This window comes from Pagrus major, chromosome 7 (assembly GCF_040436345.1).
Source record: "Pagrus major chromosome 7, Pma_NU_1.0".
Lineage (NCBI taxonomy): Eukaryota > Metazoa > Chordata > Actinopteri > Spariformes > Sparidae > Pagrus > Pagrus major.
The window spans coordinates 14375335-14401455 of NC_133221.1; the positions used below are offsets into that span (position 1 = coordinate 14375335).

A 26121-nucleotide genomic window follows, 5' to 3' on the forward strand; every position below is an offset into this window, starting at 1 on the left:
GTGGTCCTATACTGGTAGAATGAGACACGGCAGTTTTTATTGGAGTTTAGTGGAATTTGTATTTTTCATGAATATTTTAAAGAAAAGTCACAATTTTTCATGAAAACATCAGCCAATTTCTTTAATAGCTTCCAGGTCATTTGACCGATCGACTCGAAATCATTGCCAAATGTCATCCTATACTGGTTGATTGAGACACAGCTGTTGTTCCAGTTTGACATTGATGACATGGACATATGGATTCCTTTACTCCTCTTTCAAATCATCCGTCTTCTCTTCACTGGGTGACATGACATGGAAGCTATTGAGAAGAAAAGCCATTGTCTTATAAAAAATATATTAGCAAAATAAACACATAACACATTCGTAATCAAAATAAGTGTGGTGCATGAAATCAGTTTAGCATTTTTTTAAAATCAAAATGTTCACTGATATCATGAAGTCCGCATGAAGATACATTGCTTTTGTGTAAATCAAACGAAAAGGGTAAATTACTGATGGTCAGCCTCCAGCGCAGCGCGAGGTTCTGGGAGGCGAGCTAACACTGCTGCCAACACTGGGTGAAACTGAAAAGAGACGCCCCTGGGTGTCTCCGGGGTGAATGTGCGTCATAATATGCCTGTTGATATAACTAAAGCTCAACTCAAATACATGCAGAAAGACATCATTTCCCTCTGAGATGTCGTGGAGAACAAGAATAAAGCAGCATAAAACGGAAATACTCAAGTAAAGTATAGTACTAGAGTAAATGTACCTTCTTTTTATTACGTTATAAAAACAGCTGAACAGTGTTGGGATATTTACACTGAGCTATTTCTTGTTACCAGTTTACGTGCAGCGCTCCATGTCGTCTGTAAGGCAGCGCTCAGGGCTTCACAGCACCACGTACTTCCTGTTTCGAGCTGTTCGCGGCTCGTGTGGTTGTTGCAGCTGCAGGCGCTCCCTCACCACCAAACCTCAAGTCTGTCTGCTCTCTAGAGAATTCACCTGGACGACACCTTGTCTAGTTTACTTTGATTGATAACATCTCTGCGCACAAGGTAAATGTTTATTCTACTTCCGGGTTTTTGAGAAACGTCTGCAATCAACTGTTACTGTACTTTGACAAACGTGTGTATGTGTGTGTGTGTAGATAGCTGCCAAAGTTCATAACACTATAATTGCAGACAAGAATGAGATTTTCCCTGCAGATAATCATGCTGAAAGTCAATTATATGTTCTATATTTTCACAACAGTGACTTTTTAAAAATGGACAAAGACACAGTGCTGGCTCACATCTTGAAGCCGAAGGGCATGTCGACACTCCTTGGTGGAGAGCTGCCAGCCAGTGTGATTAATAACTGTAAGTACATTTCCCCGCTGACTGATGAAATTCAAGTCAGTGGGAAAAATGAGGAAGACAGCTTGCCCTCCCTGGATCATGCTATTCTCACCGCTCTGTCTGAAGAGAAGAAAAATGTCATACTGAACGGTCCTGAAGGCTCAGGTAAAACCACCGCTTTGGAGAAGCTCGTTGTGGACTGGGCGAAAGGAGAACACCTTCAAAACTTTTCATATGTTTTCCATTTCCGGTTCGGGGAGTTGAATTCTCTTTATGAGACGCTCTCCCTGGAGACATTAATGCTCCACCATCCCGGTCATATCCCTCCTGAGTCCCTGCCCCTTGTTCTGAAGAAGCCTGAGGATGTGCTGTTTGTTTTTGATGAGGTGGATCAGTGCAAAGAGAGCCTGGACCCGTCCATCCACACCCTCTGCTCTGACCCCACCCAGGCAACCTCACTGTCATGTTTAGTGGCCAGCTTGCTCAATGGATCACTGCTGAAAGGCGCTACCTTTTTGGTGGCAACCAGACCTACAGGATGTCTGAATTTCGTGAGCGGCACCCGGGTTCATGTGTTGGGGTTTCTGAAGCCTCAAAGAGAGGCCTACTTTAACGGGTTCTTCACTGACCCAGCTGTTGCCAAGAAAGCCCTGATGCACATGGAGAGGACCGTTGGCTTTTATGATATCTGTACCTCCCCAAGGTTTTGTTGGACAGTTTGTTCTATTTACAAGTCTCTGATGGATGCTGGAGCAAAACTTCCTGAGATGTTATCTCAGCTCTATGTAGATATCCTGATCCACCTGATTCAGATGCTCTCGCTGAACGAGAACAGCAGAACAGAGTTAGTGTTGGCCCTTGGCAAGATGGCGTCTCACTGCTCCCTTGACCAGCATTTGAGCTGCACCAAAGAGGAAATGGATTCCTTTGGTTTTCAACGGTTTCCGACCTCGGTCGATGCTTTCTTCCAAGTTTACGGTGACCAGTCAGATAGACGTGTCTTCTCCTTCCACTCCCAGATGATGCAGCAGTTCCTCTTGGCCGTGTCTTACTTTTTGGACAAGTCCACGTCTGAGGGTGTGGAGAAGATGTTCAAAGAGCACAAAGGCAGAGCAAAGTTTCTATACGTCTTTTTGTCAGCGCTCTCGGAGCCAGATCAGCGCAGGCCACTGGAGACCCTGCTGGGGGAGTTGAACCCAGATCGGATCACAGATTTCAGATCCTGGTTTAAAAGCAGCCCCGAGATGACACTGAAGAGATACTACAAAGACCAGCTGCACCACTGCCTCCATATGCTTCATCAAGCCCAAAATGAGAGTTTGGTGAAGGAAATCATCACCCACCCAGCGCGAATGAACCTGAGCTATGGAGACCTGAGCCTCCAGGACTGTGTAGCTCTGAACTACGTTGTGAAGTGCCTCGGAGAGATCGAGCAGCTGGATCTGCGCGGTAACAGGATAATACAAAAGGAGCAAGCAGAAGTGCTGGCTCCAGCTATGAGCTTGTCATGTGAGATTAAGTAAGTGGTGGAAATTTATTTAATTATTTATTATTTATTAAATTTAATTTTCCTTTATATGTTCATTATGCGGTCATATGTATGATTTCTCTTTTGTGTCCGTCAGCTTGACAAACACCTCTTTGCTTACTGGGGCTGGCCCTCATCTGGCTTCGGCGCTCAGCAGAGGAATCACCAAACATCTAACTCTCTCTCATACCGACCTCAGAGACGACACATTCAAAATCCTCAGTGCTGGACTCAGGGACTGCAAGCTGCAGAACTTACAGTAAGATTAGCTCGAGGCATTCACTTCATTGAAAGTCACTATGTTCAGATAACAGGTCCTTCATATTTTTTCTTTTAATTTACCTAGTCTTCGAGGATGCAGTCTGACAGATGCAAGTTCTGAAGATCTGGTGTCTGTCCTGAACTCGGGCACCTCTCAGCTGTGTGTGTTAGAGATGAGTTTTAATGAGATTGGGGACCAGGGCTTAATGAAACTCTGCAAAGCACTACACAGTCCTCACTGCAAACTACAGGAGCTTGAGTATGTATTTTTTACAGGGTGTTATTGTTTTTTGTCAGAGCCCTCTTTGTTTAAATAATTGACTTTCGGCTTTGAAAGGTAACTTTTTTTTATTATTATTAAAAGGCTACAAGGCTGCAAGTTGACTGCTGCATCGATGGAGGCTTTATCAGCAGCTTTGTGTTCTGGCCATTCAGAGTTGAGAAAAGTGAACCTGACACAAAACACTGTTGGTTCCAGTGGTGTGGAGGCTTTGTGCAAAGCCCTGCAGCACCCGCTCTCTAAACTGCAGGTCCTCAAGTAAGTGTGTGCTCAAGATGATGAAACTGGTGACAGTAGTACCCAAAAAATATCTGAATCAGTCATAAATATACCTTTTTTATATCTGTACATTTCAATTTGTGATCTTTTTGTTTATTATTTTAGTGTCTTTGACAACGAGGTGACGGGTGAGTGCTGTCCTCATTTGATGTCGGCGTTGATGTCAGAGCACTGCTCTCTGTCAGAGCTGGATCTGTCAGTGAATGATTTGGGCCAGGAGGGGGCGCTGCTGCTCTGCAAAGCCCTCCATCGACCTACATGCCCACTAAAAAACCTCAGGTACAGTAACCTGCATTAATCATGTTCTGATTTATCAGTGATACGGTACCACCTCTCACAAACATCTTCTTCTCCACCCTACAGCTTGACACGATGCGAATTAACCCAGTCAGTCTTCAAGGAACTGGGCTCAGTGCTGAGCAGTGGGACTTCTCAACTTAAGACTCTGACTGTAGGTTTAAATGAAGTAGGAGACCAAGGGCTTAAACATCTCTGGGATGCTGTTGCACATCCAAACTGTCTGCTGGAGGATCTGGAGTGAGTTGACCCTCTAACACTCTATTTGTACAATTTTTATTGCAACATTACCGTGTTCCCCACATTCAAAACTGCCTCTCCCTTTTATTTTAGTGTTGAAATGACTGGTTTGACGGATGCCAGTGTTGAGGACTTGTGTGCTGCCATAAGAGCCAGTAAGACTTTAAAGAGCCTGGAACTGAGAAACAACTTACTGACTGATGCCTCCGTCCCAGCCCTCGTCCGGGTCATGCAGGACAGCGAAAACATGCTGGAGATGATGTAAGCCTGATTCACTTCAGTTGATTGTGAACCAGAGTACTACAAACGTTTTTAAACTAACATCCAACTCTGCTTATGTCTCTGTCTCTTTTAGTCTGAAGTACAACGACTTCAGTGAAGATGTTTTTGAGATGATGGACGAGTGTGATAAAATCAGATACTGAAGGAGATGGATTAGTCCATTGAGGATCACCGACAGCGCTGTCTTAACTGCAACCTGATGGATGGATTGTATTATGCTTTTCTCTTTGTTAGTCATGAAATAGATAGATAGCCTACTCATTATACCCTCAAAGTCACCCTCCATCACATGGTAAAGATGCTGCACAACTGGAACTCAGTTTGATACAATAATGTTTTATTAAGAAATCTTTGGCAGTATAAGAGATATTTGCAGTATATTCAGTAAGGCAGTTGCAGTGATTTGTTTTACAGCTGTGTAATATATTACCAGTTCACAAATAAAGTCTATTTACATGTATAAAAATGAGTTTTAACTGTAGCAGTGTAGAGTTGCACTTGCTGCAATTTTTCTAACTTTGAAAACACGCACACACACGCACACACACACACGGCGAGGTGCAGACAGACCACACACATTTCTGTCTACTCCTGTAAGCAGAAAGCAGATGTAAACCTCACACAGTGTAAACCTGACTCAGTCAGACAATGTCAAGTCTGTATTCCACATATGGACTTCCCCCAGTATCCAAGTAATCACCCCATCTGAACAACTTAGCAACATTTTCAAATTGGAAAAAAAAAAAATCTTCTCAGCGGGTCAAATTGACAAGTTGGGGCACACAGGTAGTGAACAAAAGACACACTGGTGGTAAATATTCCCTCATTGTACACAGTGGTCATGTGTTTCTCCGTTGAGGTTACCGATGTGACTGCCATCCTTTGGTTTTAGTGTCTGACTGGGAGTTTTCCTGTTATTTGAGTTCATCTCCTCGTCTGAGCTGCTCTCGATGTCACTGCGGTCATCTTTTGACACCTGTAAAATAAAAACAGAAGTAGAAGTGGCAGTTTAATCAACATTTGGAATAATGAGGAAGATAAAATAAAAACAAAACTAAAGCGTGTACAGCAACTCTAGCAGCTCTGCGAGGCTGTCTGCATGCTAATGTGCTCACGGTGACAATGCCACCATCCCGATGCAGGATGACTACAATGTCTTTCAATTTACAGATATTTTACAGATGTATTACTTAAATGGACAAATTCAAACCAAGTTTAAGGGCAAGCCATGCAATACCCGTCGAGACATTTCACTCAAAACGCTGATGGCACTAGAGGAAAGATCAAGGGATCACCAAAGTCGATTGGATTCTTCATCTGGCAACAATGAATGTCGGCCCAAATCTTGTGACGATTCATTAAGTATGGGGATAATTTACTACATCAGGTGGTGCTTGATAAAAAGTTGGGCTCACCCAAGCTAGTCTCTGTCCCCTGGGGACCATGAATGATAACATTTCATAGCGATAAATATAATAGTTGTCAAGACAATTTGCTAAAATACAAAAATGTCAACCTCATGGTGGTGCTCGAGCAAATGTCAGTAGATCATTAAAGTTAGTAGGAGTCATCCTGTGAGGACCATGAATTTCATGGCAATCCATCAAATAGCTGAAATATGTCGATGTGGACCAAACTAATGGACAAACTGACCCATATTTTTCTGATTATTATTATTTTTATCCGATTTCTGGTAAGTAAATTAATTTTAAAAATGCACGACAACATGTAGGGAAAGTATAAAGTAGCAGAAAATGAAAATGATCAAGTAAAGTACAAATATGTTACATTCCATCGCTGTACTACACACAACAGGCAGCCACACTAACCTTTCCCTTGAATATGGCTTTGATAGCAATGCGGGCGATGAGGTAGAACCAGATGATGTGAAGAGTCTGCAGCACCAATAGCAGCCCATTGAGTAACCACCAGGCCCGATATGGCCCAATGATCTCCCAGCTGTCGATTAGAACAGTGTAAACAATCCTGCAACAAATACACACATATAGCCGTTATTGGAGCACACAATATATTACAGAAAGTTTTAGTTCATTAAGAGACTAATTTAGCGTAATAATGGCTTTCAAACATTTTAATATGTGACAAGCTGGAAGAAGTGTGTAATTTGATATATAAATAAGCACTCATTTGTCTCACCAGAAAGGATATATGACGAGTCGAGCGAGGAAAAAGCTTATGCTGAACACCACAAACAGGCCATCGCAGAGCCTCTGGTACTTGGCATAGTTGGCCAACTTGGCAGCCTTTGGGAATAAATAAGAAATTAATGACAACAATGGCACGATAAGAAAATATCACACCAGTATCTCTGCTGCAATTCACAGTAATGACATGTTGCCACTGAAACGCTAATAAGAGATGTGTTTGTTCAGTTTGATGTCAAACTGCAACTTTCGAGTTGAAAAATTATCTTTTAAATTGACAAACATCATAGGTGTAATTCATGGCACAATAAAACGGTATCCAAAAATTAGTTGTCTCTTGCCATTCACTGCCATACATACTTTTTCTGAAATAAGGTCCCATGGTGGTCCACCGGAAGGGGCATGACTCACTTCTCTATGGGCTGAAGTACTGCTATCAAGTCACTTCAATGACATCTTTGCACTGACGTGCTAATAAGAGATGTGTGTTTGTCCAGTCAGACAGGTTGCGCAAGTAATTCACAGCTGCTTTTACAACCTTGCACCTGCGCAACTACATTTCATTGACATCTTGTCAATGAAATTTTAATAACAGATACGTTTTTGTTTCTGTCAAGCAGGTATAACAAGTGGCTCACACCTATTTTTGTGGCTTTCGACTCAAACCACTACCACAATGACGAAGACATACTTCTTTTGTCCCCTTTGGCAAACATTCAGTTTCATTTTGTTAATAACTTTAAACACACAGGTTTAAGTACACACAGACACCCACGCACAACTGACGTGACAATAAGAGTCGATGTGTTCAGTCAGACAGGTAGTACGAGTAACTCACAGCTACTTTTAAAACCTTTCACCTGTGCAATTTAAATTTCAATGACAACTTGCCACTGAAACGTTAAGGTTAAGAGAGGTGTTTCCTTTGTTTCTGTCAGACAGGTAGTGCAGGTAGCTCACAGCGCAGCAATGTTTGGCGAGTTAACCTCAGAACACTCTCGAGATTGCTTCTTGGAACAGGCACGATAAGAACAATCTTCATCTTTGAGTTATTTACCTCAAGGAAGATGTCAGACGCATCGTGCACGCACATGACCAAAGTGCCAGCTCTTATCATGTTGTTGGTATAGGAGAACGTGATGAGCATTATGGTGGCCAGGTGGTGGACAAGCATGATCACGAAATCCTGCCATCAAAGAAATTAGGAGACATAACAGAAAGAGAGAGAGAGAGAGAGAGAGAGAGAGAGAGAGAGAGAGAGAGAGAGAGAGAGAGAGAGAGAGAGAGAGTGGTAAACAGGATGTTCAAGTTGCTTGCACTGTAAATTAAAATACATCTGCAGCTCATAGATCAATTAAATGAAGTTTCAGGCCGATCCTCGCTGCTCGTTCTTGTACATCAAGACTGCTAGTTGCAACACCAACTGAAAGGCCTTGTGTAAACACTGGCATGGCAGGCAGAGAAGCTATATACATAAGAGGCATTGTTGCCTAAATACTACGATGACAGAAGCTATATACATATGAATAAAACGCATTGTAAATCTTTGTGGTGCAGCAGCATTTTATGTTTAACCTGTCCTGCCAGAGCACATAATGATAAACAAATCCTTATATACTGGCAACATGAATGGTGTGAAAGTTAAGCCTGTAAACACACTGCCTTGATAGAGATATAAAGGGAATATGAAAAACAGTTCTGATAAAAAGGGTGTGATTGAGAGGCTGAACAATAGTGTCAGCTAAGCCGTTGTTGACTCACCTTACGTTTAATGTCTATGAACTGGGAAAACATCAGAGACCAATAGAAAGCCAGTTCAGCTACATAGTAGTTGTACTGTCCGGGGCTAAGAGCCTTTGGGAGGAAGTGAAGCAAAAACACCTTTAACAAATATTTAGCCCAACTGCCTAACAAAACATAATGGTGCTGAAAGGATGATTATGCAGTTAATAGAAAAAATATAAACCTGAAAAGGATAGTTGTGCCAACACTCTCTGACATCCCACATCCAAGGCGACTGACAAAAATAGATCAAATGCAAATATGATTAAGACTGTTCTGATTAGATCAACAAAAACGTACAGTAGGCTTGTTCAAGCTCAAACTGTGGAAGACTGTGCAACAGTATTGTACATCATACAGTATGCCAATTCAACTCACCACCCACAAATGCCGCATGGCATAGATGAAAATCCCCAAGTAAAATGTAAATCGCCACCTGAAGTGAAAGAAAAGAGCAGAATTTGAAAAAAAGAACAATGTCACAAGTTCTCTTCTTGAAAAACAAGACTAGGAGTTTACAGTCATGCTACTGCCGAGGCACAGCAGTGCTTTGAGCTACATGCTAAAGTGAACATGCTCACAATGAGAACAATGCTAATATTTATCATGCTCACCATCTTAGTGAAAGGTGTTAGAATCCTAACAATTGCCACGTTCACCATCTTAGTGTAGTGTGCTAGCATGCTAACATTAACCATGTTCACTACATTAGTGTAGTGTGCTAGCATGCTAACATTAACCATGTTCAGTATCTTTATGTAGTGTGTTATCATGCTAACATTTACCATGTTCACCATCTTAGTGTGGTGTGGTAGTGCGTTTACATTTAACATGTGTCACATGATAGCATGATGAAATGTGTAAGTATTTGGTAATGAAACAACTGGATGGAACTCAATGAATAGTTAAGGGATCAATTCTTAGCTTCTCAATCCTGAGGGGGATATGAATGTCCGAACCAAACGTTATGACAATCCATCCCAAAGTTGTTGACACATTTCACTCAAAACCACAAGTGTCAACCCCATGGCAGTCAATCCAGTACTTGTTGAGCTGGTTCAGTGTTTACAAAAGAGCTGGATCAACCAGCAGACAACTGCAGTGCAGAAAATTCTCCATTCATTAACTGGTTGCACACTACACAGCAGGAACCTACATGCTCTCACAGAACTTTATCTGCGTACTGGGTCTGTCTTGGTTCCGGCGGACGCGAAACCATCTCTGTAGTTTCCGTACATCCCAGTCCAGCTGCTTGGAGAGTCCCTCCAGTTGTCTCGTGTCTGGAGACTAAAGAGACAGTACAGGACAAATAGTAATCACATGAAGTATTTACTGAACACATCATTATGCCTGTGGTGGTTTAACATCTGTATTCCAGTGTGTGTAGAGGAACATGTCATGGACTACAGAACAAACATGGGCCTTATGTACCGTTTTGGATTGATACAGCCTCTCTAGGACATCATTGGGCTGAGCTCGGCGAGGCACTCCCGCCTGAATCTGAAGTATGTGGGCACAGGGCTTGGCCACTAGCCTGTGTACACACAGACCGAGGCAAAAAAAAAAAAAAAAAAAAGAGGGAGGGGACACAGAGATGGTGTGGTATTAAGAGAGACATTCAGACAAGGAGAGAGTCAGAGAGAGAAGTCAAGCACTTTAGCTACAGGAATGGATGAACTATTAGCTAGAATTGGCTAAGGGCTTCCCTCGCTGACATAAACTGTTGAGCCTCAGCAGTTTTCCCCACAAGTAATGTTTGACATGCATGTGTGCGTCTTCAGAGGGAGGGACAGAGTACAACAGAGCCCGTAGGGTGAGACACAGGCGAGTGTTACGAGGATCCGTGGGGAATGTAGCACCTCGTCCAAACAGAGCATAATGAACTATCATGTGAGAGGGTGGGAGACACAGATGGGAGGGCCGCCTTTAACCAAAATACTGATGTGTATCACAAGATCATCCGGTTGAGTTGACCAGTGTTCACGCTGAAACTCGGAGCCATTTATTAGATCTCAATCTCAGTGCAACCCACTTATCCGGAGCAGTTTCCCCCCCCAACATGGAAAGAGACTGAATGAATAGGAGCACAGACCAGGCCTTGGCTTTTTCCCCGTATTTGGTTGTTTAACTTTAGATTAAGCAGAAAGTTTGCACGGCCTTTAGTTTGGCTGAACTCTTGCTGTGACTTTACTTCTGTCTATTTTTTTGCACAGACTGGTTTCAAAAAGCCAACTAGGCCAGGCACAAAGCGCTCAGTTTCGGGGGTTATCATGTAAGGAATTAGACTGTTAATTATATGCCACTTCTGTTTATTTTTCCCCCTGGCTATCCTTAGCTCAGCAAGGTAAAAACTGGTGTCTCAAGTCAGAGGAGTTATTTTCATGTATGATAATCACACAGGAATGCCAACACTGTTAATTAAGGGGTGAAGGCAAAGACAACATTGACTTCTTGTAGTCTGGAGGATCTCAGAACAGGAAACAGAAGAGAAGGGCAATAATTATCTGTCACACGAAGAGGCAGAAGCTGAGGCAACCTCATGTGAATCCAACAAGGAGCTTGTGCCTAACTTCATTATCACATCAAACTTTTGTGTAACAGGTCTACAGGGAGCTGTTTGTGCTCATAACAAATGACTCACACGTTAAGACTGCTGTGACATTTATATTATTCCCATTTCTGAAGCTGTGTCTCCTTCATGAACAACACTTTCCACATATGAGACCGAAACCCTCAGCTCGTGCTCTCTCTCTCACACACACACCACAGAAACCCAAAAAGAGGAACTTCAGCAAACATCCACAACAAACACAAGGCCCTATGTCTTTTTTCTTTTTACCTTTCAAAAAGCAGTCGTAGCAGAAAAACCCCGACAGCCAGAGGGAAGGCGTACATTAAGTCTCCCAGTCGGGGATAGTCCACACCAGGTGGTGGACGCTCCAGGTCCGCCCATGTAACATTTTCGGGAAACCAAAATCTCTCACTCCAAATCCAGGCTGAGATGTAGGAAGTCATCTGGGGATCCGAAAAAAAAAAAACAGCGGCAAATTAGGGTAAACGCGGAGAATTAGCTGTCGGACATCTGGTGGCAGAGGTCTTACTGACAGAAACCTTTGAGCAGTGATGTTCACAACTCCTCCCTGAAGCTCAGTATCACTTTTTTTTTTTCGTTAATGTTAACTCCTATGAGTAAACTGCATGGACCGCAGGGCTGACACGTCAGGCAGAAAGGCAACACCCACCCGGCTGATGAGGCAACTTCAAAATGAAGTTGAGGGATGTTCATAATGTTGTTGCCGAGGTTTGAACCTTTTGACACTCCCTCTTCGTCTTTTACCTTGTGCTTTTAACGTAACGTTAGTGCTACGACGTGGAGTTAAAGGCAGCTAGCGTTAGCTAACGTCAGCTGCCACCTCCTGTGAGCAATTAGCGTGAAACGTCATTTGATTATTTAAGGCTAAGTTAGCGTTTATAAGCAATTAATGCTAACCTAACCAACTGTTGGAGCTGTGTGGTGGTGAGTTAAGGCAGCTGAAATACTTCTCGTCTCAAGCCACATGTAACTCTGTCGTTTATTAAGTATTTTTTAAGGCAATGGCAGAGAACAGTCAAACAAGTAGCTATCAGTTAGCTGTCAGCTATATCCAGTAATGTTAGGTAACTAAGGCAACCTAGCAAACGGTTAGCTTAATGGATAGTAGCACTCAGATAAATAACTAACGCTGGCTAGTTAAATATAAGCTAAGATGACATACAGTTGTTAAATGTTAGATTACTTAATGGAATATGATTAAAAGCTACTTCAAAATATGACAGTCACTAGTCATCCATTTCAGTATACAGCCTGGTTATATTAGTCTACATTACAACCTGATTTTCCTGAATAAAACCCACCTAAATGACTATTTATCTTCCCCTTAAAACAGCTAATATGCATTTCCACAACTATTCATATACATAATTATACACTCAGCTGCCAGTTAACTAATATACAATACATCCTGCTTGTATGAAGGTTATACTCCTCCAAAATGATCAGAAAGTTGTATGTATATAGCATGAAGTGGATCTTGAGGTTTGAATTTTATATCCTATTTATGTATATATTTATTTATTTATATATATATATATATTAATCCTGTGTGGGTTCACCCTTCACTTGTCTGTGTAGTGAACACTTATTGCGTGCTCTTTAAGACTCTTAATCTCCTTAACTGAAGATAGGCTATTTAGTGTTTAGGGATGCCAACTTCCGGTCGGTAAATATTGTAAATTTTAATTGAAAGTAGAGTAGAAGGTTGGAATGGTTGATTATTGACAACTGTCTGTGATTTGTGGGTTTAATCTGTAATCCTTTTTACTAGCTTACCCTTTCCACCAAGGTTAAAGTCTCATGCTGGAATCTGGCTACACAGCAAAACTCATTAAGAAACCTGGATCTTACATTTCTGAGCCCAAATCACTTGCTATTGCTATTGCTGATATTGTGTAGCTGCAAAAGCAGTAAGCTGTGTCCTCATTAAACTTGCAAGCTGATAGTGTTGTGTTTTTTTAATGTACTTTCACTTGTAATTTAGACTCCTACATCTAGCTGGGTGACGGTCTCCTCTTTAATACTGACTTGATAAGGTTGATGCTTTCTGTTATCAATCACTCTCTGTATAAAAGTAAGCACTGATGTGGGAAAAACAGTTGACTCAAGAGCTGTTCATACTTTGAGCCTGTGACATGAGTTTCACACTGATACATGATAATCGCACAGCCTTAAATAAAAAGGTGAACTGGTGTCAGAAAAATAATTTGGACTACATTGATAAATCAGCTTTTGCTCAGGACTCACTAACTTGAAAGTTAGCATGCCTTTGTAGGTAAATTGAAGAATAAGTTCACCCAAAAATGTTGATTCAGTCGTTATCTCTGCAGATAGAAAACATTTCTGGAGCTGTGCAGCAAAGTTGTGTTTGCAGCATTCTTCTAAACAACTAAAGTCGATGGGAGGCTTGACAAAAAACAACCAAACATAAAATGGCAACATACAGCTCATCCATCTTAATGACTGTCTCTGTAAGCCCTGAGATTGATCTGAAAAGACAATGTTTGCACCCTTGGTACACTGTTGCGCTGGAGTGTGCTAATGATTTTAGTTTAGCAGCTACAGTGAAGATTCTGACTTTAAAAAAGGGTGTAAATGGCATATCTTCAAATCAATTTGGGGAGCTTCCAGTGACTTGGATTACGCTATACAAGCTGTATGGAGCCATTTTATGTTTTTTTCTGATGTTATCTTTTTTTTCCAGTCCCCATCTACTTCAGTTATTCAGGAGACTGCTGTATAGCTGAAGAAATGTTGTGTGGACTAAAAATTCCCTTCATTATTGGGTTGAGTAGATAATGACTAAATTTTCATTTTTGGGTGAACTTTTCCTTTAATCACGGATGTCCTCTAAACCACAATCTCCCCTCTGCTCCCGCCCTCTTGAAACCTGAATGTCTGTGTGTGTGTGGAGCTCATACATTATTCAAGGAATTTTTTATGTGTCGCTACAAGTTATAACAGCTTCCAGAGGGCGGCATTTATTTGCTTACACATAAAAACCGGTATTTAAATATTGCTGTGACACTCTTTTCAATTCAGGCCACTGTTTTCTTACAATATGTCTATTCTGCCGCACCCTTATAAGCCTTTCAAGGCACGCTGAAGAGGCTAACGCTGATATTTTATAGTCAAATAAATCACAAATTAACCAAGCACATTCTGTCCCTTTAGTAGTTACAGCACAACTTCAACCTTCAGGATGGCATGTAGCTCTAACCCTGAAGGCCAGTAATTCGTGAATTCAAAGTGACAAAACAGTGGCAACGAGAGTGGAAACAGGATTGTGGGTGACGCACACTCTCACACTTAATTTCCCTATTCTGTGTCATCCTGTAGATTTTTTACATCAGTACCAGTATCAGGCCAAAGAGGAGCTCAGCTCCCTGAACAAAACCCCTCTGTGTCAGTATGCAGCTGCAGCTTCCGAGGTGCCCTACTCGGATGCATGACCTAGTGTGGAGGGGCTGTGGACTTGAGCCACAAAATAGGGGGGGTCATATTTATAGGCCACTCATCTAACTCACCTTTACAGTAGCATTTTAACCACACTTGAGGTGTTTGTCTTTTTACTTCAGCCAGATCTTTGTCTTCACTGGCTTCAGTCTAACATCAGCAAGGAGGTCCGGTACACAGTGTCCGTCACCCCCTTGGTGTCCCCTGCCTCCCCCTCACTGCTTGGACTGTTCCATTTTGCATCTGAAAAAATCTCATAGTTGGAGAAGAGTTCTTCATGTCAGGGACTGCTGTAGCCTCAGCACATACAGTACTGTAGCTCCCGGATCACCTAAGGTAATATTTCCTTCAAGTGTTATTCTTGAACATTTATTATTATGTTTTCTCTGTGACTTAAGAGAATTTCTCAGCAACTATGCAGCTGCCTCCTCCATGAGTACTTGCTATGTGTTTATAGATGACCATGCATTTATGTGTTTACCTTTTTTAAGAATGCTCAAATCCTTAACCAACGTCTTTAATCATTTGATTAAGACATTTATTTAAAACTTTCAACATTAACACTTGATTTAATGCTGTAAATCTTTATTTTATTACCTGGTATGTTGTCATACTTTTTTTTTTTTTTTTTCTTTTTTTTTTACAGATAAACAAATGGATGATAAAGAGCTGAGTGATCCCCTGAATAACGTCTCACTGATCAAAGGTAACCTTGCTGTATTGTTTTTCTTTATTTCTGAAGAAATTACCAAACAGAATTGAAGTGAATGACAGTGTTTTGCTCTTCGTGACTCTCACCTGACACAGCGTATCTTAGTAAGTGACAAGGTGGAGAGAGGAAAAAGCATGAGTCACGCTTAAGAAGAGCGTCTGAAGCTGTAAGCGCAGCTGGTTGGCTTGAGAGCTTTTTACAGCGCTGTGCTGTGATGGCCTTGATTTAGAGGCTGATGTCTCTAGTGTCAACAGCTTATTAGAAGATGGAGTCTCTTTGCACAGAGGGCACATCAGCTGACTAATGTGTGTTAGTGACATTTAGGGTGGCTTATTACCATAGAATGCAGCGGATAATGCATTGCGATGTGTGAGCATATCCGTGAGTGAATCAATTTTGCATGACGAATGAATTTGTGATGCTACGCTGCACAGCATATAGGCAGCACAAAGCAAACAGTGTCCTCACGACAGCAGTATTTTCAAAATGACAAGGATATTCCTCAGTTTCAGTCATATACAGCACATTCTGTGGCTGTAAATTAATATCACCCCCAGCAGTTCGATCAGCAGAAATTCACTGAATATTGTAGGCATTGAGTCCAAGCAGTGCGAACCCACCGTCACATTCATTGGGAAGGAAACCGACAGCGGGGAAAGATGGAGCATGATGGCTCTAGCCCTCAGCACTTGAGCTAAAAAAAGACTTTCTCCTACATTTTTTTTTTTTTTGTGTCATCACTTGAGGCAGCGTGATGCTCAGTATCCCCAACTAGGCAGAGAGGTATTTTTACTCCCATTATTACTTTGTCATGTGTCAATCTGACATTAAGACGTAATTGGTGTAATAACTAATGTGGCTAAAGATAACACGTTGGACGCCCTCATCTAATACCGCTGTTATCTCGTCCGCTACAGAGGACATTCGTCTTTCATACAAACCAAGCACAGACGACCCTACTTACAGGGAGCCCACACACATTTCTGACTCTCACTCATACATATGCATGCACGCACGAAACACACAACCTCATACACACATGCAGGACGGAGCACTGACCACCCATCCTTTGTCTGGCACACAGCAGGGTGGTCATGTGCTCGAGTCAGAGGGTGCCACCAGCCTCCAGTAGTCGCTTCATACGCTTTCATATTTGGGACATCTATCAATGCCACCACTAACAACATGTGTGCGTATTTGTTCATTGTGTTTATCCAGCCGTGTGTGCCAGACACAATGACATTACAAATGCATTTTTTCATGGCAGTCTCAGTCCTCTGATGTGTCCATTTATGGTGCACATGCTTGACCTGTCGCGACTCTTGTTTTCCCCTCTGCCAAATACCCGGCCTGAGATGAGGTCATCTCTTTTCCTAGCCATGGTAGATTAGAGGATCAAAATATTCTCTGGACATTGCAAAGCCCAAGTATTTGTGGGGTTTGTTTCCACGACTAGGAAACACAACAGACCCTTGACAACGCTGGCTAGTCCATTCCCTTTGTGTATTGTTTACTGTAACACAATGTTAACAAGCAAAGTAGATGTGCCAGAGACTCGTATGTTGCTGGTTTAATGGATGATTTGGAATGAAAGCTCGGTTAGAAAATACAGATAATGCAGTTGTGTCTATTTCTGGGTGAGCAATTAGTTTATGTAATAGTCCCATTTTAATATCTTGGGAAATCATCTCGTATGTCAGCCCTGGTTAAATATTTGGGACTGAAGCAGAATGAACATGGTGGAACTTGGAGTTATTCATCTATTTTTATAGTTTAATTGCCGTCATTACTGCCCGATGTATCATTATGGTGTAAATTTTACATCCTCTACAGTGACTTTGCAGGAAGATAAGAAGCGCTACCCTTACAGCTAGATACACTCATGTTTGGAGAGAGGATGGTCTAATTTGGATAATTATTCCTGTTTTCCCTTTCATCATCAGATGACTTGACCAGGTCAAACATGGGGTCCTCTGGTGACTCCGAAAAGGTTATCCAGCGCTTGAATGATGATCTCCGAGAAGCGCAGGAGCTAGCTAATACTGAGAAGCACAAATGCATGGAGATACAAGGTGAAAATAAGATACACATCAATCCCCCCACCTAGTACTGTGCACACACAAGCTAACAACCACATGTGAAATAAATGCTACCATAATTCACAGGTATCCTGGAGGACGAGAGGAAAGAAAATAAACACCAAGCTGATGAATCTGCAAAACAGATAAAACTTCTTCATGGTAAATCTGTGTGTTTGTGGATTGAAAAGTTTTCTCGACCATAAGAAAAATGTTTACACTCCTAATCTAAACAATGAACATTGTGTGGGCAGGCCAACTGCGGCAGCTCCAAGATGAAATGGGCGTCCTCAGAGAGCAGATAGATGTCTCCTCCAGTTCACACAGTGAGCTGCAGAGTGCACGTGATGAGGTGAAGGCGCTGAAACGTGCCCTGGAGGCAGCCACTGCTGAGCGGGAGCGTGACATCGCTGCCATTCAGACTAACCTGTCAACCGCCTCGAAGGACCTGGACAAATGGCGTCAGACGGCCAACAAATATGAGCGTGAGATCGACAACCTTCAGCGTGACCTTCAACAGCAAAGCAAGCAGTGGCAGAAAACTGCAGAAATACAAGGTACTACTACTACTACTACTACTAAATCCACAAGATAAGACCAAATATGATGATGATGGCCGGTAAAATTTCTGTACAATTTCTCTAAATATGTAAAACTCCAAAAACAACATAATCTGCACGATTGAGACATGGATTGCTGTTGCTGCACTGAATGTGAACAAGAAAGTTTAATAGCAGGGTAGAACGGTTTCAAAACGACTAAATTGAATTTCATGTAGTGGTCTTAACATTAATCACTACTGGAGAATGAGTTGCTCAATGACCTCATGATTTAAAATATACTGTAGCTCTTTTTGTTTCTAGCACTAAGAGACTTGTCTACACACTTAAATGTACACTAGTCTGTGCAAGTGGCTAGAAAATGTATCATGTATAACAAGTAAACCAATTAAGAAAAGGGCATCTGCTCAAAGTTTGCTCCGTTACATAAAACCATATATTTTTCACAGCCGGTGAGCTGCAGTCCATGCAGGTGGAGTGTAATGGCCTACAGAAGGAGTGTTCTGTCCTGCGATCTGAAAAACAAGACATTGTCAATAAGCACCAGAAGGAAAAAAGCAGTCTGCAAACGGAGTGTGCCTCCCTCAGGGCTGAGAAGGAGGAACTCCTCAAATCTCACCAGAAAGAGAAGGGCAGCCTGCAGAGTGACTGTGCAGCACTGCGTTCTGAGAAAGAGGCAGCGCTGCAGAAACAGAAGCAGCTGGAGAAAGACCTTGCCAGGTCAGTGCACTGTGCTACATTATCCAGAGCTCAGCTTCACCTCCCCCCATTGTACTCCCTCTGTTTCATTTGCTTGACTCTGCTCCAACATGCTTTGCTACACAGCGCACCACACACCTTGCTTTGTGTAAGCCTTCACCCTTTGAACTGTTTTGTTTCTTGAAGTTCGCATGCCCAGAATGCTGAGCTGAGTAACGGCCTCAAAGCCCTGGAGAGATCCCAGCAGGAGTTGGAGAAGAGGCTGGTGGCCATGCAGCTCGAGCACCAGGAGGATAGCACCAAGCTGCAAACCCAACTGGAAGAAGCGGACAGCCGCAGCAAGACTCTGCAGAGAGAGGTATGTTCTCAAAACTAAAAAGTAATCAACCAAGTGTCAAGTATCTCAGAATCACTATAAGGAATTACTTCTAAAGCTAAGAATACTTCTACCTTCAAAGCTGACAGCTGAACCTTGTCTACATTTGTTGTTGTTCAGTCACATTTTTCACTCCTGTGATGAAACAGATACTGTTCCTTTCGTAACCAGAGCTGCTGTCTACATTAGCTACATAATGGCTGGCACATGACTATGTTTATAAATTGTTGCCACTGTCGTCAGTTCATTTTCCTGGTCAAGTATAACCGGTATGTTTTGATACTAAGGTTTCTCTCAATTTAGATTTCATCTTCCTTATGTTTATACCAGGTGTGGGACGATATAAAAATTTCATGTCACAAGTATCCTGGCCAAAATAATAGCCATTCACGATACTTTCCCGATAATGAATATGTTTACAACTCTTAAAATGGCACTAAAAAATTCCAGTGTTACTTAATCTTGCATTTGGTTAAGAAACAAATACTTTTATATTCGTTTTTAGTGAAAAATGACCAATCAAACTGAAATAAGGTAATCATAAATCATAAGGTCTTGCATAAATAAAGGATAAATAAATGGTGGGCACCTCATCTCTGTGTCGTTCTTAATTCAGAAGCTAAAGTCTGTAAACACATCTGATATAAACATTTTTTTGTGAGGGATTCTGTGTTTCTCAGCTTTGTGGCAATTTCAAGGTAAATCAGAAAATTGAACAAAGGGCTGTATGTTAACAAGCTTTTTAAAGTCACTGATGTGAGGATATTCATAATTATCCTGATAGAAATTCATCATGATCCACTTATTCTGAGTGTTTGTTATCGGGATCCACGGTAAAATCTTCTGTTGTCCCATCATTGTTTGTAGTTTTATGTGAGCATTGAACTAATCCAAAGAAGACACTGAAATAAATTCTGTCCTCTCCCAGTTGAATCCAATGATGTTAAATTGTTTTATCTCAGTTAAGGGGAGCTTGATCTTGACTTTTTCCCAGCTGAGAAAGCTAGTAAATTAACTCTGATGCCTAAAGGCAGGATTGTGTACTCTGACAGGCATGATAAATAAAGGCTCTGATTCTTTATCAGCCCATCTGGCTGATACTTATCAGGACATGTAGTGTTTTATGTTGAATTAGTGGTTTATTTGCTTGTGTGTGTGTGTGTGTGTGTGTGTGTGTGTGTGTGTGTGTGTGTGTGTGTGTGTGTGTGTGGTGTGTGTGGGTGTGTGTGTGGGTGTGTGTGTGTGTGGGTGTGTGTGTGGGTGTGTGTGTGTGTGTGTGTGTATACAATTTGATATCAGTTAAAATGTCGTAACAATTAAGTTGAATCTAGTGCTGGGCAGATTCTTTCTTATGGTTATGGGATTCAGTTGTGTTTCCAGTCCAAACAGGTTGCTTGCTGCTGGCAGTGGCACACTACTGTATGCTCCCAGTCAGATTTAGCAGACTGAATGGAAGTGAGCCCCTGCCATGACACCCAGACAGGAGAGGCACTGTTGAATAGCAGAAAGCAGAGATGAAGTCATCCTTGACCACAAGACATTCATCCCAGTGTGGTGTTGCTCTTTCAGTCACTGAATAAAAGTGGAAACTGAGTGCTCTCACAGTGTCCTTTTTAAGACTGATCTCATCCTGTGAAGCCCTGTTAGGGGACAAAGAATCAATCAGCGAGTCCATCAGCCTGGCCCCAGCTTGCTCCCTTGTTAGCCGTATTCACTCTGAAAATGCATAGAGTGCCAGTAATTTGTCCCGTGGACACTTTAATTAAGACATTATAATGTGCTTTATGCAGTATGAGGAGGCAAAGACGGAGTTGTCGGACCTAAAGGAAAAATATGAGAAGACTGAGCAAGAAAAACAGTCCCTTGCAGATGAACTTGAGGAGTGCAAATCCAACATGAAGGACTTGCAGGAAAAAGGAACAAAGGTGAGTGCTGGTCTATCATCCACTCAACAGAGAGGAGAGGCATTCTTTTTTTCTTAACTAAATATAAAAAAAATATTTGACATATAATATATTAGCAGATGCATGAAGTGGAGAAATGATGACTTGCAATTAAGCTCAAAAACTGCAGCATAGCTTTTAACTTGCATTAGAAGTAGGGCTGGGCAATATATCTATCTTATATCGTCATCTTGATGTGAGATTATTTTTCTTTTGAGAATGTTGTTGTTTTTTCTTAGTTTCAAGGTTGATACTTGCTTTTACCCACTCGGTCATTATATCCACATTACTGATGATTATTGATCAAAAATGTCTGTATGTTTATTGTGTGAAAGTATTTAGTCATGCTTACACTATTGTCACAGTACTTTTGGGGTATTTAGTTAAAAATGTGTTGCTATTTGATTTTGTTGCCCAGTCCTAACATTTATTAAGTGCTTCTGAGGAGATTTCATAATTTTAAAACATCAAGATTAGGGCTGAACAATTAATTGGAATAATTTCAAAACTGCAATATCCAAATAGCAGAAGCTGCAATTTTTTGATAAAGGTGACAACACAGAGTTCGAATGGTACAGACCCCAACAAGTGTCGCATCATCATGATTTCAATAGTTTTTTTCAGTAATAATGAAAATTGTGATGCGATGATTATCCCACTAATGTTGAATCATTATCATTATTTTCTATCAACTATTATGGCATACATGCCAAAATAATTGCAGTAAGGTGTTTTCACTTTCACGCAGCCCTAATTGAGATTTATACGTAGCCTGATATAACCTAAAATTAGCTAAATATTATTTTCAGGCTATATCGTCCAGCCCTCATAAGAAGCAGGCATCTTCAGTTGCTTTGGTTTTGGAAGCATGAGCTTTGCTTCAAAGTTTGCAACAAAATATAATTATATTTTGTGAAATATCTTCAGGCATTAAAGGTGAATCTTTTGTAGGATTCAAAGCACATAAATATATATTTATTTTTATCCCAGCACACCTGCTCCCCTGTACTCATCCACTGTCTTTTACTGTTGCTTTTAGACATTGGCAGCCGTGTGCGAGATTTGTATAAACACCAATTACACACACAGACTATTGACTGAGGGATTTATTAATAAAGCTACACCCAACTAAAGTATGTCCCGTTGCAGCTGATTACTATAATATCCCTTCCCTTCTGTAGACATCCCTATTGCTGCCTGTTCAAGCCATAGTCATCGGCCTTATCCTGGCTTTGCTGTATTGGTGCTTCGGCGCATTGTGGTAGTAAGGTACACATTACTCCTGTCAAGTCGGCCTACATCTTTCATTCTCATCAATGTCTTCTAGCTCATTGCATGACTTAATCAGGTTTTCCTAATTCCCCAGAATGCCTTCCTCGGGGGGGAAACTCCAAATATTGACGTCTGAGAAACTCTTAACCTTTCTAATCATACAGTTCCAACATCTGACATCTGTTTGTCTTGTCTGGATGGCTAACGCTTAACAACTGTTTCTGTCAGTTGGCTTGTGATGGGCCTGCCTACTGAAGAGCTAACTCGTGTTCTCTGTGCACTGCATTGCTCTCAATAGCAAGCTCCCTCTGTCAAAGCTTTTGCGGTCTTTGGGATGGGCGGGTTTCATGCGGTGACGCTCATGTTTCCATTTCTGTGTCACCACCTTTTTTTTTTTTTTTTTTTCCTCAGAAGCCGTGGATGATCTGGGGGCCGGTGGTTGCTGTGGCTCTGACAGCTGTGACTGCTGCTGTGCTCTTCAGGACCTGAGGGCAACATGCTCAGACACACACATATATACACACACACACAGAAGTAAATCCATATTTGTCATCAGATTTCTCCACACTTGCCCCCATATCATATCTGCACTATTAATTAGGAGGGCTCGTACTTAACACTGTTTAATTTGTAAGATGCTCTATTTTAGATGACAGAGAGGTTAATAAAAGAATGTCAGTTTTGTGTGCAAATAATTAAGTCCGTTTGTACGTCTATTATTTGAAGAGAACCTAGTTGGGTTGCGTTTTTGTTTACTATCTTGACTTATAGGATTATCCATTAATGAATGTAAAGTCTACACACTTAATATATGATTTTAGATTCACCTCGAGTTTGAAGCTCCCTAAATGTAACACATCTCTGTAACTGTCAGAATAATAAATATTGTCACAATAATGCCGCCCCTGACCGAGTGCATGATGAATGCCTCAGATACATACCAACACATCAGTGGATGGTTATGATAAGATATTATCTATTATCATAACCAGTATCAATGTCAAAAGGCCTTTTCGGGATGACAACGAATGAAAAAGGTATTTGAGGAATTTATCTTGCAGTTATTCTGTATAGCTTGAGTAATAGCCCTGAGAGCTGTTTTTCATTTATGATGGTTGATGTGATGCAGCCACAATTGAAATATGTGAACTTTGGAAAGGTGGTTTTCCTGTGTCAACAGAATCTAGTCAAAGGTTGTAAGTACACGACTCCTGTCTTGAGTGTTTGCTTTCTATTTTAAGATGAGCTTTCCATAGACGGTAACTGCAATGATGATGATGAATACTGAATTTACATTTTCTGCATCAGCCACTGTACATAATATTACATAATCGGCCACTCTGTTGCAGTTGACATCCTAGCATCGCTTACTATCTATTCTATCTTAACAAAGGTGGATAAAGCAAGTAATGCAAATGTCTTCAAAGTGAAAACAACGCAGACAAAGAGCAACAGGCATGTTATTGATAGAGCCAATTAGGGCTGCACGATATATTGTTTCAGCATCAACAGTGTAATGTGTGCATGCAGCGTATTCACATAAGCGATGTCAAGTAAGGCAAATTAACTCAAACACATCCTGCCAAAACTTTTTTGCTGCTTGATACAAAAGTAAAACCGTCTGATATAACATTATTTTGTCCGTAATATGCAAGCCCTTCATGCACAGGAAACCACCTGTTATAATCATTCCTGATCAATTTTAAAAAAAAAAACAGGGTCTGTTTGGTTGTTTGATGACATGCAGTCCTCTGCAAAATCACCTCAATCATTGAAAGTGATTCATTATTTCCAAATAGATCTTTTCAAGTCATCTGCTGAAAATTTCAGCATTTTTTCATATCAGAATATAGATCCAGTATATTGTAGAAAACAAAAAATAACGCAATGTCACTTTTTTCAAATATCGTGCAGCCCTAATAGCAATCAACCATAAATTACATCACTTGTTTACTGAAGGGAAGTCAACATTACATAACATAACACAATATAATTTAAAATCCTGCCATGAGTCACCACAAGAAACTGGTGTAATACTTGAAATGACATGTTTTATAAACTGGACCTAACTCAAATCTGAATTTGAATGAATACCAAATTTATGTATGAGCTTATTTACAGAGTTTTCTGATGGTTATATATTTGCATGCATTATATGATTCTGTGGAAAATCTCAATGAATATACATATATTAATTTGCTGTATTTATGATAGTTTGCTCAGTCAATATCTGTATTTTGTAAAGAGATGGAAAGTTATATAGTTTCTTGGGATTAAAGTTTATGAATAAGTGCTCTGAAATGTAAGAGTGACTTCAATTAAAGAGCTCAACCTCATAATTGCACCTTACAGTCATTGCATCAGCAGGTGGTCACTGAAGCCACCGAGCTTCATGGAGATGAGGTCAGAGTTTCTGCTACTGTAGGTTTTGTTTGAGGAACACTAAGAAGATACAGTTTATCTGAGGTAAGTTATCCTTTATCTTGTGTTTTTAATATTAGGGGAAGGTAAATATTTATTTTGATATACGTTTTTTCTTCTACCCTTTGAGCAAAACAGGCTAGATCTTATATTTCCTGTTTTATTTCCTTCTAATAGCTCCCTATACTGCAGATGGCATTTAAAGAAGCTGATTGAAGCTGACAGCCGGGGGCACAGTTTGTTCTCTTTAAGGAGAGGTTTCCTCAGGTGAGCGCAGTGTGCACGTCAGCTTGCACCAGCAATGCACCACAGAGAAAGGCCGAGCTTACCCACAGAATAAACAGTGGTTTGATTAATGCATGCAATGTGGGCAAAGACTTAGTTGTAACCTGCAGTTTGACCTGTATGACAGAATGACCAGGAAGATGACAGGAGATGATACACATCTCTGGCAAGTCAGACTGGACATTTGGCACATGTGTCTGGACGTTCTGGTGCACGTCAGCTTCTTCTGGTATCGGCATGTAAGTCAAAGAAAACATATAAACACACTCAGTCATCTGCTCCAGAAAAACACCCCCAAATCTACATAGATTATATATATATATATATATATATATATATATATATATATATATATATATATATATATATATACCTTGTTACAGTCAAGAATCACACCTGATTGTTGTAAGCATTTAGAGGGTTTAACTGTTGTTCATTTTTTAAAATGATTTAATCAATTGACAGTTTGTTTTCTCTAACAGTTATAAAAAGGGAATTACATCTGCCAATCTTTTCTCAAAGGGAGACAATTTATATAATCATTGCATTGTATACCTCAGTTCATGCAGTTCAATAATCCGCCAAAAAGCTCCTCTCTTGACTTGTGAAAGGGGCATTTTTGCACATAGAGGTTTGTTAATTAGTCATTAAGAGTACTGCTCAGTCTGTGAATTCAATAGTCGGCATAGCGATGTCGTCTAGGTTATTTCATCCTGAAGGAGTCCTGTGTGCAGAAATGCAGACCCCTCCTTCATTTGAGTTTCGCTGGTTTGTTTTTATAACTTATGCTGCTGCAACATCTTCAGGCAAAAAGTTGCAACTTAAGATAAAATAGTTGTTGCCATGATAACTGCAGAATTAGAAATAGTTTAATGATCCCTGTGGGGGAAGATGGGTTACATTACAGTTGCTCCTGCTAGAATAGAAACGTCACGCTATAAGAAAAAGAATAAAAATAAAGAGAAAAGTAAAAAAGAATAAAAATGAGAATTTACAATAAAATATATAAAATACAATATAAAAAACATGTGCATTAAAATATAATATATATGACAATGTTATATACATATCGAAACAGAAATACTACTAGAAATAGAAATATAAGATAAATAAGATAAGATATGTGGCTTCAGGCTTGTGGAGTAACGGAATACATATAATGGTATGATGTAATCAGGATACAAAAAAGGTAAATGTATTATGGTAAACTTACAAAATAATATGTTATAAGATTACAGATACATTCAGTAAAAATGGGGATTACAATTTTAAAATAAAGAATGATATAAT

The 26121-nt window shown here is 40.6% G+C and overlaps 3 protein-coding genes across 5 annotated transcripts; 2 read left to right on the forward strand and 1 right to left on the reverse strand.

Annotated features, from left to right (window-relative positions):
* Positions 1-657: 657 nt before the first annotated feature.
* Positions 658-4816, forward strand: LOC141000307 (NACHT, LRR and PYD domains-containing protein 3). The gene is made up of 9 exons (XM_073470997.1): positions 658-1040; positions 1237-2841; positions 2948-3109; positions 3197-3370; positions 3476-3649; positions 3776-3949; positions 4034-4207; positions 4301-4468; positions 4563-4816. The coding sequence occupies exons 2-9, from the start codon at positions 1250-1252 to the stop codon at positions 4630-4632; spliced, it is 2688 nt and encodes an 895-aa protein (XP_073327098.1). The 5' UTR covers positions 658-1040; positions 1237-1249; the 3' UTR covers positions 4633-4816.
* On the reverse strand, positions 4806-11456 carry LOC141000310 (ceramide synthase 5-like). The gene is made up of 10 exons (XM_073471001.1): positions 11276-11456; positions 9868-9970; positions 9593-9723; positions 8815-8872; positions 8621-8671; positions 8416-8508; positions 7712-7840; positions 6647-6753; positions 6319-6475; positions 4806-5465 (listed from the first exon to the last, which is right to left on the reverse strand). The coding sequence occupies exons 1-10, from the start codon at positions 11449-11451 to the stop codon at positions 5313-5315; spliced, it is 1158 nt and encodes a 385-aa protein (XP_073327102.1). The 5' UTR covers positions 11452-11456; the 3' UTR covers positions 4806-5312.
* Positions 11457-11689: 233 nt separating this feature from the next.
* slmapb (sarcolemma associated protein b) lies at positions 11690-23034 on the forward strand. 3 transcript variants are annotated; one of them, XM_073470999.1, is made up of 11 exons: positions 11690-11737; positions 14608-14821; positions 15132-15191; positions 17141-17269; positions 17363-17437; positions 17530-17832; positions 18285-18555; positions 18721-18892; positions 20701-20835; positions 22035-22122; positions 22537-22619. In XM_073470999.1, exons 3-10 carry the CDS (start codon positions 15140-15142, stop codon positions 22116-22118), a joined length of 1221 nt encoding a protein of 406 aa, XP_073327100.1. In that variant the 5' UTR covers positions 11690-11737; positions 14608-14821; positions 15132-15139; the 3' UTR covers positions 22119-22122; positions 22537-22619. The 3 variants fall into 3 exon arrangements, with proteins under 3 accessions (XP_073327100.1, XP_073327099.1, XP_073327101.1); XM_073470998.1 differs by lacking the exon at positions 11690-11737 and adding an exon at positions 11764-11953; XM_073471000.1 differs by lacking the exons at positions 11690-11737; positions 22035-22122 and adding an exon at positions 11764-11953 and having other exon boundaries at positions 22537-23034.
* The last annotated feature ends 3087 nt before the right edge of the window (positions 23035-26121 follow it).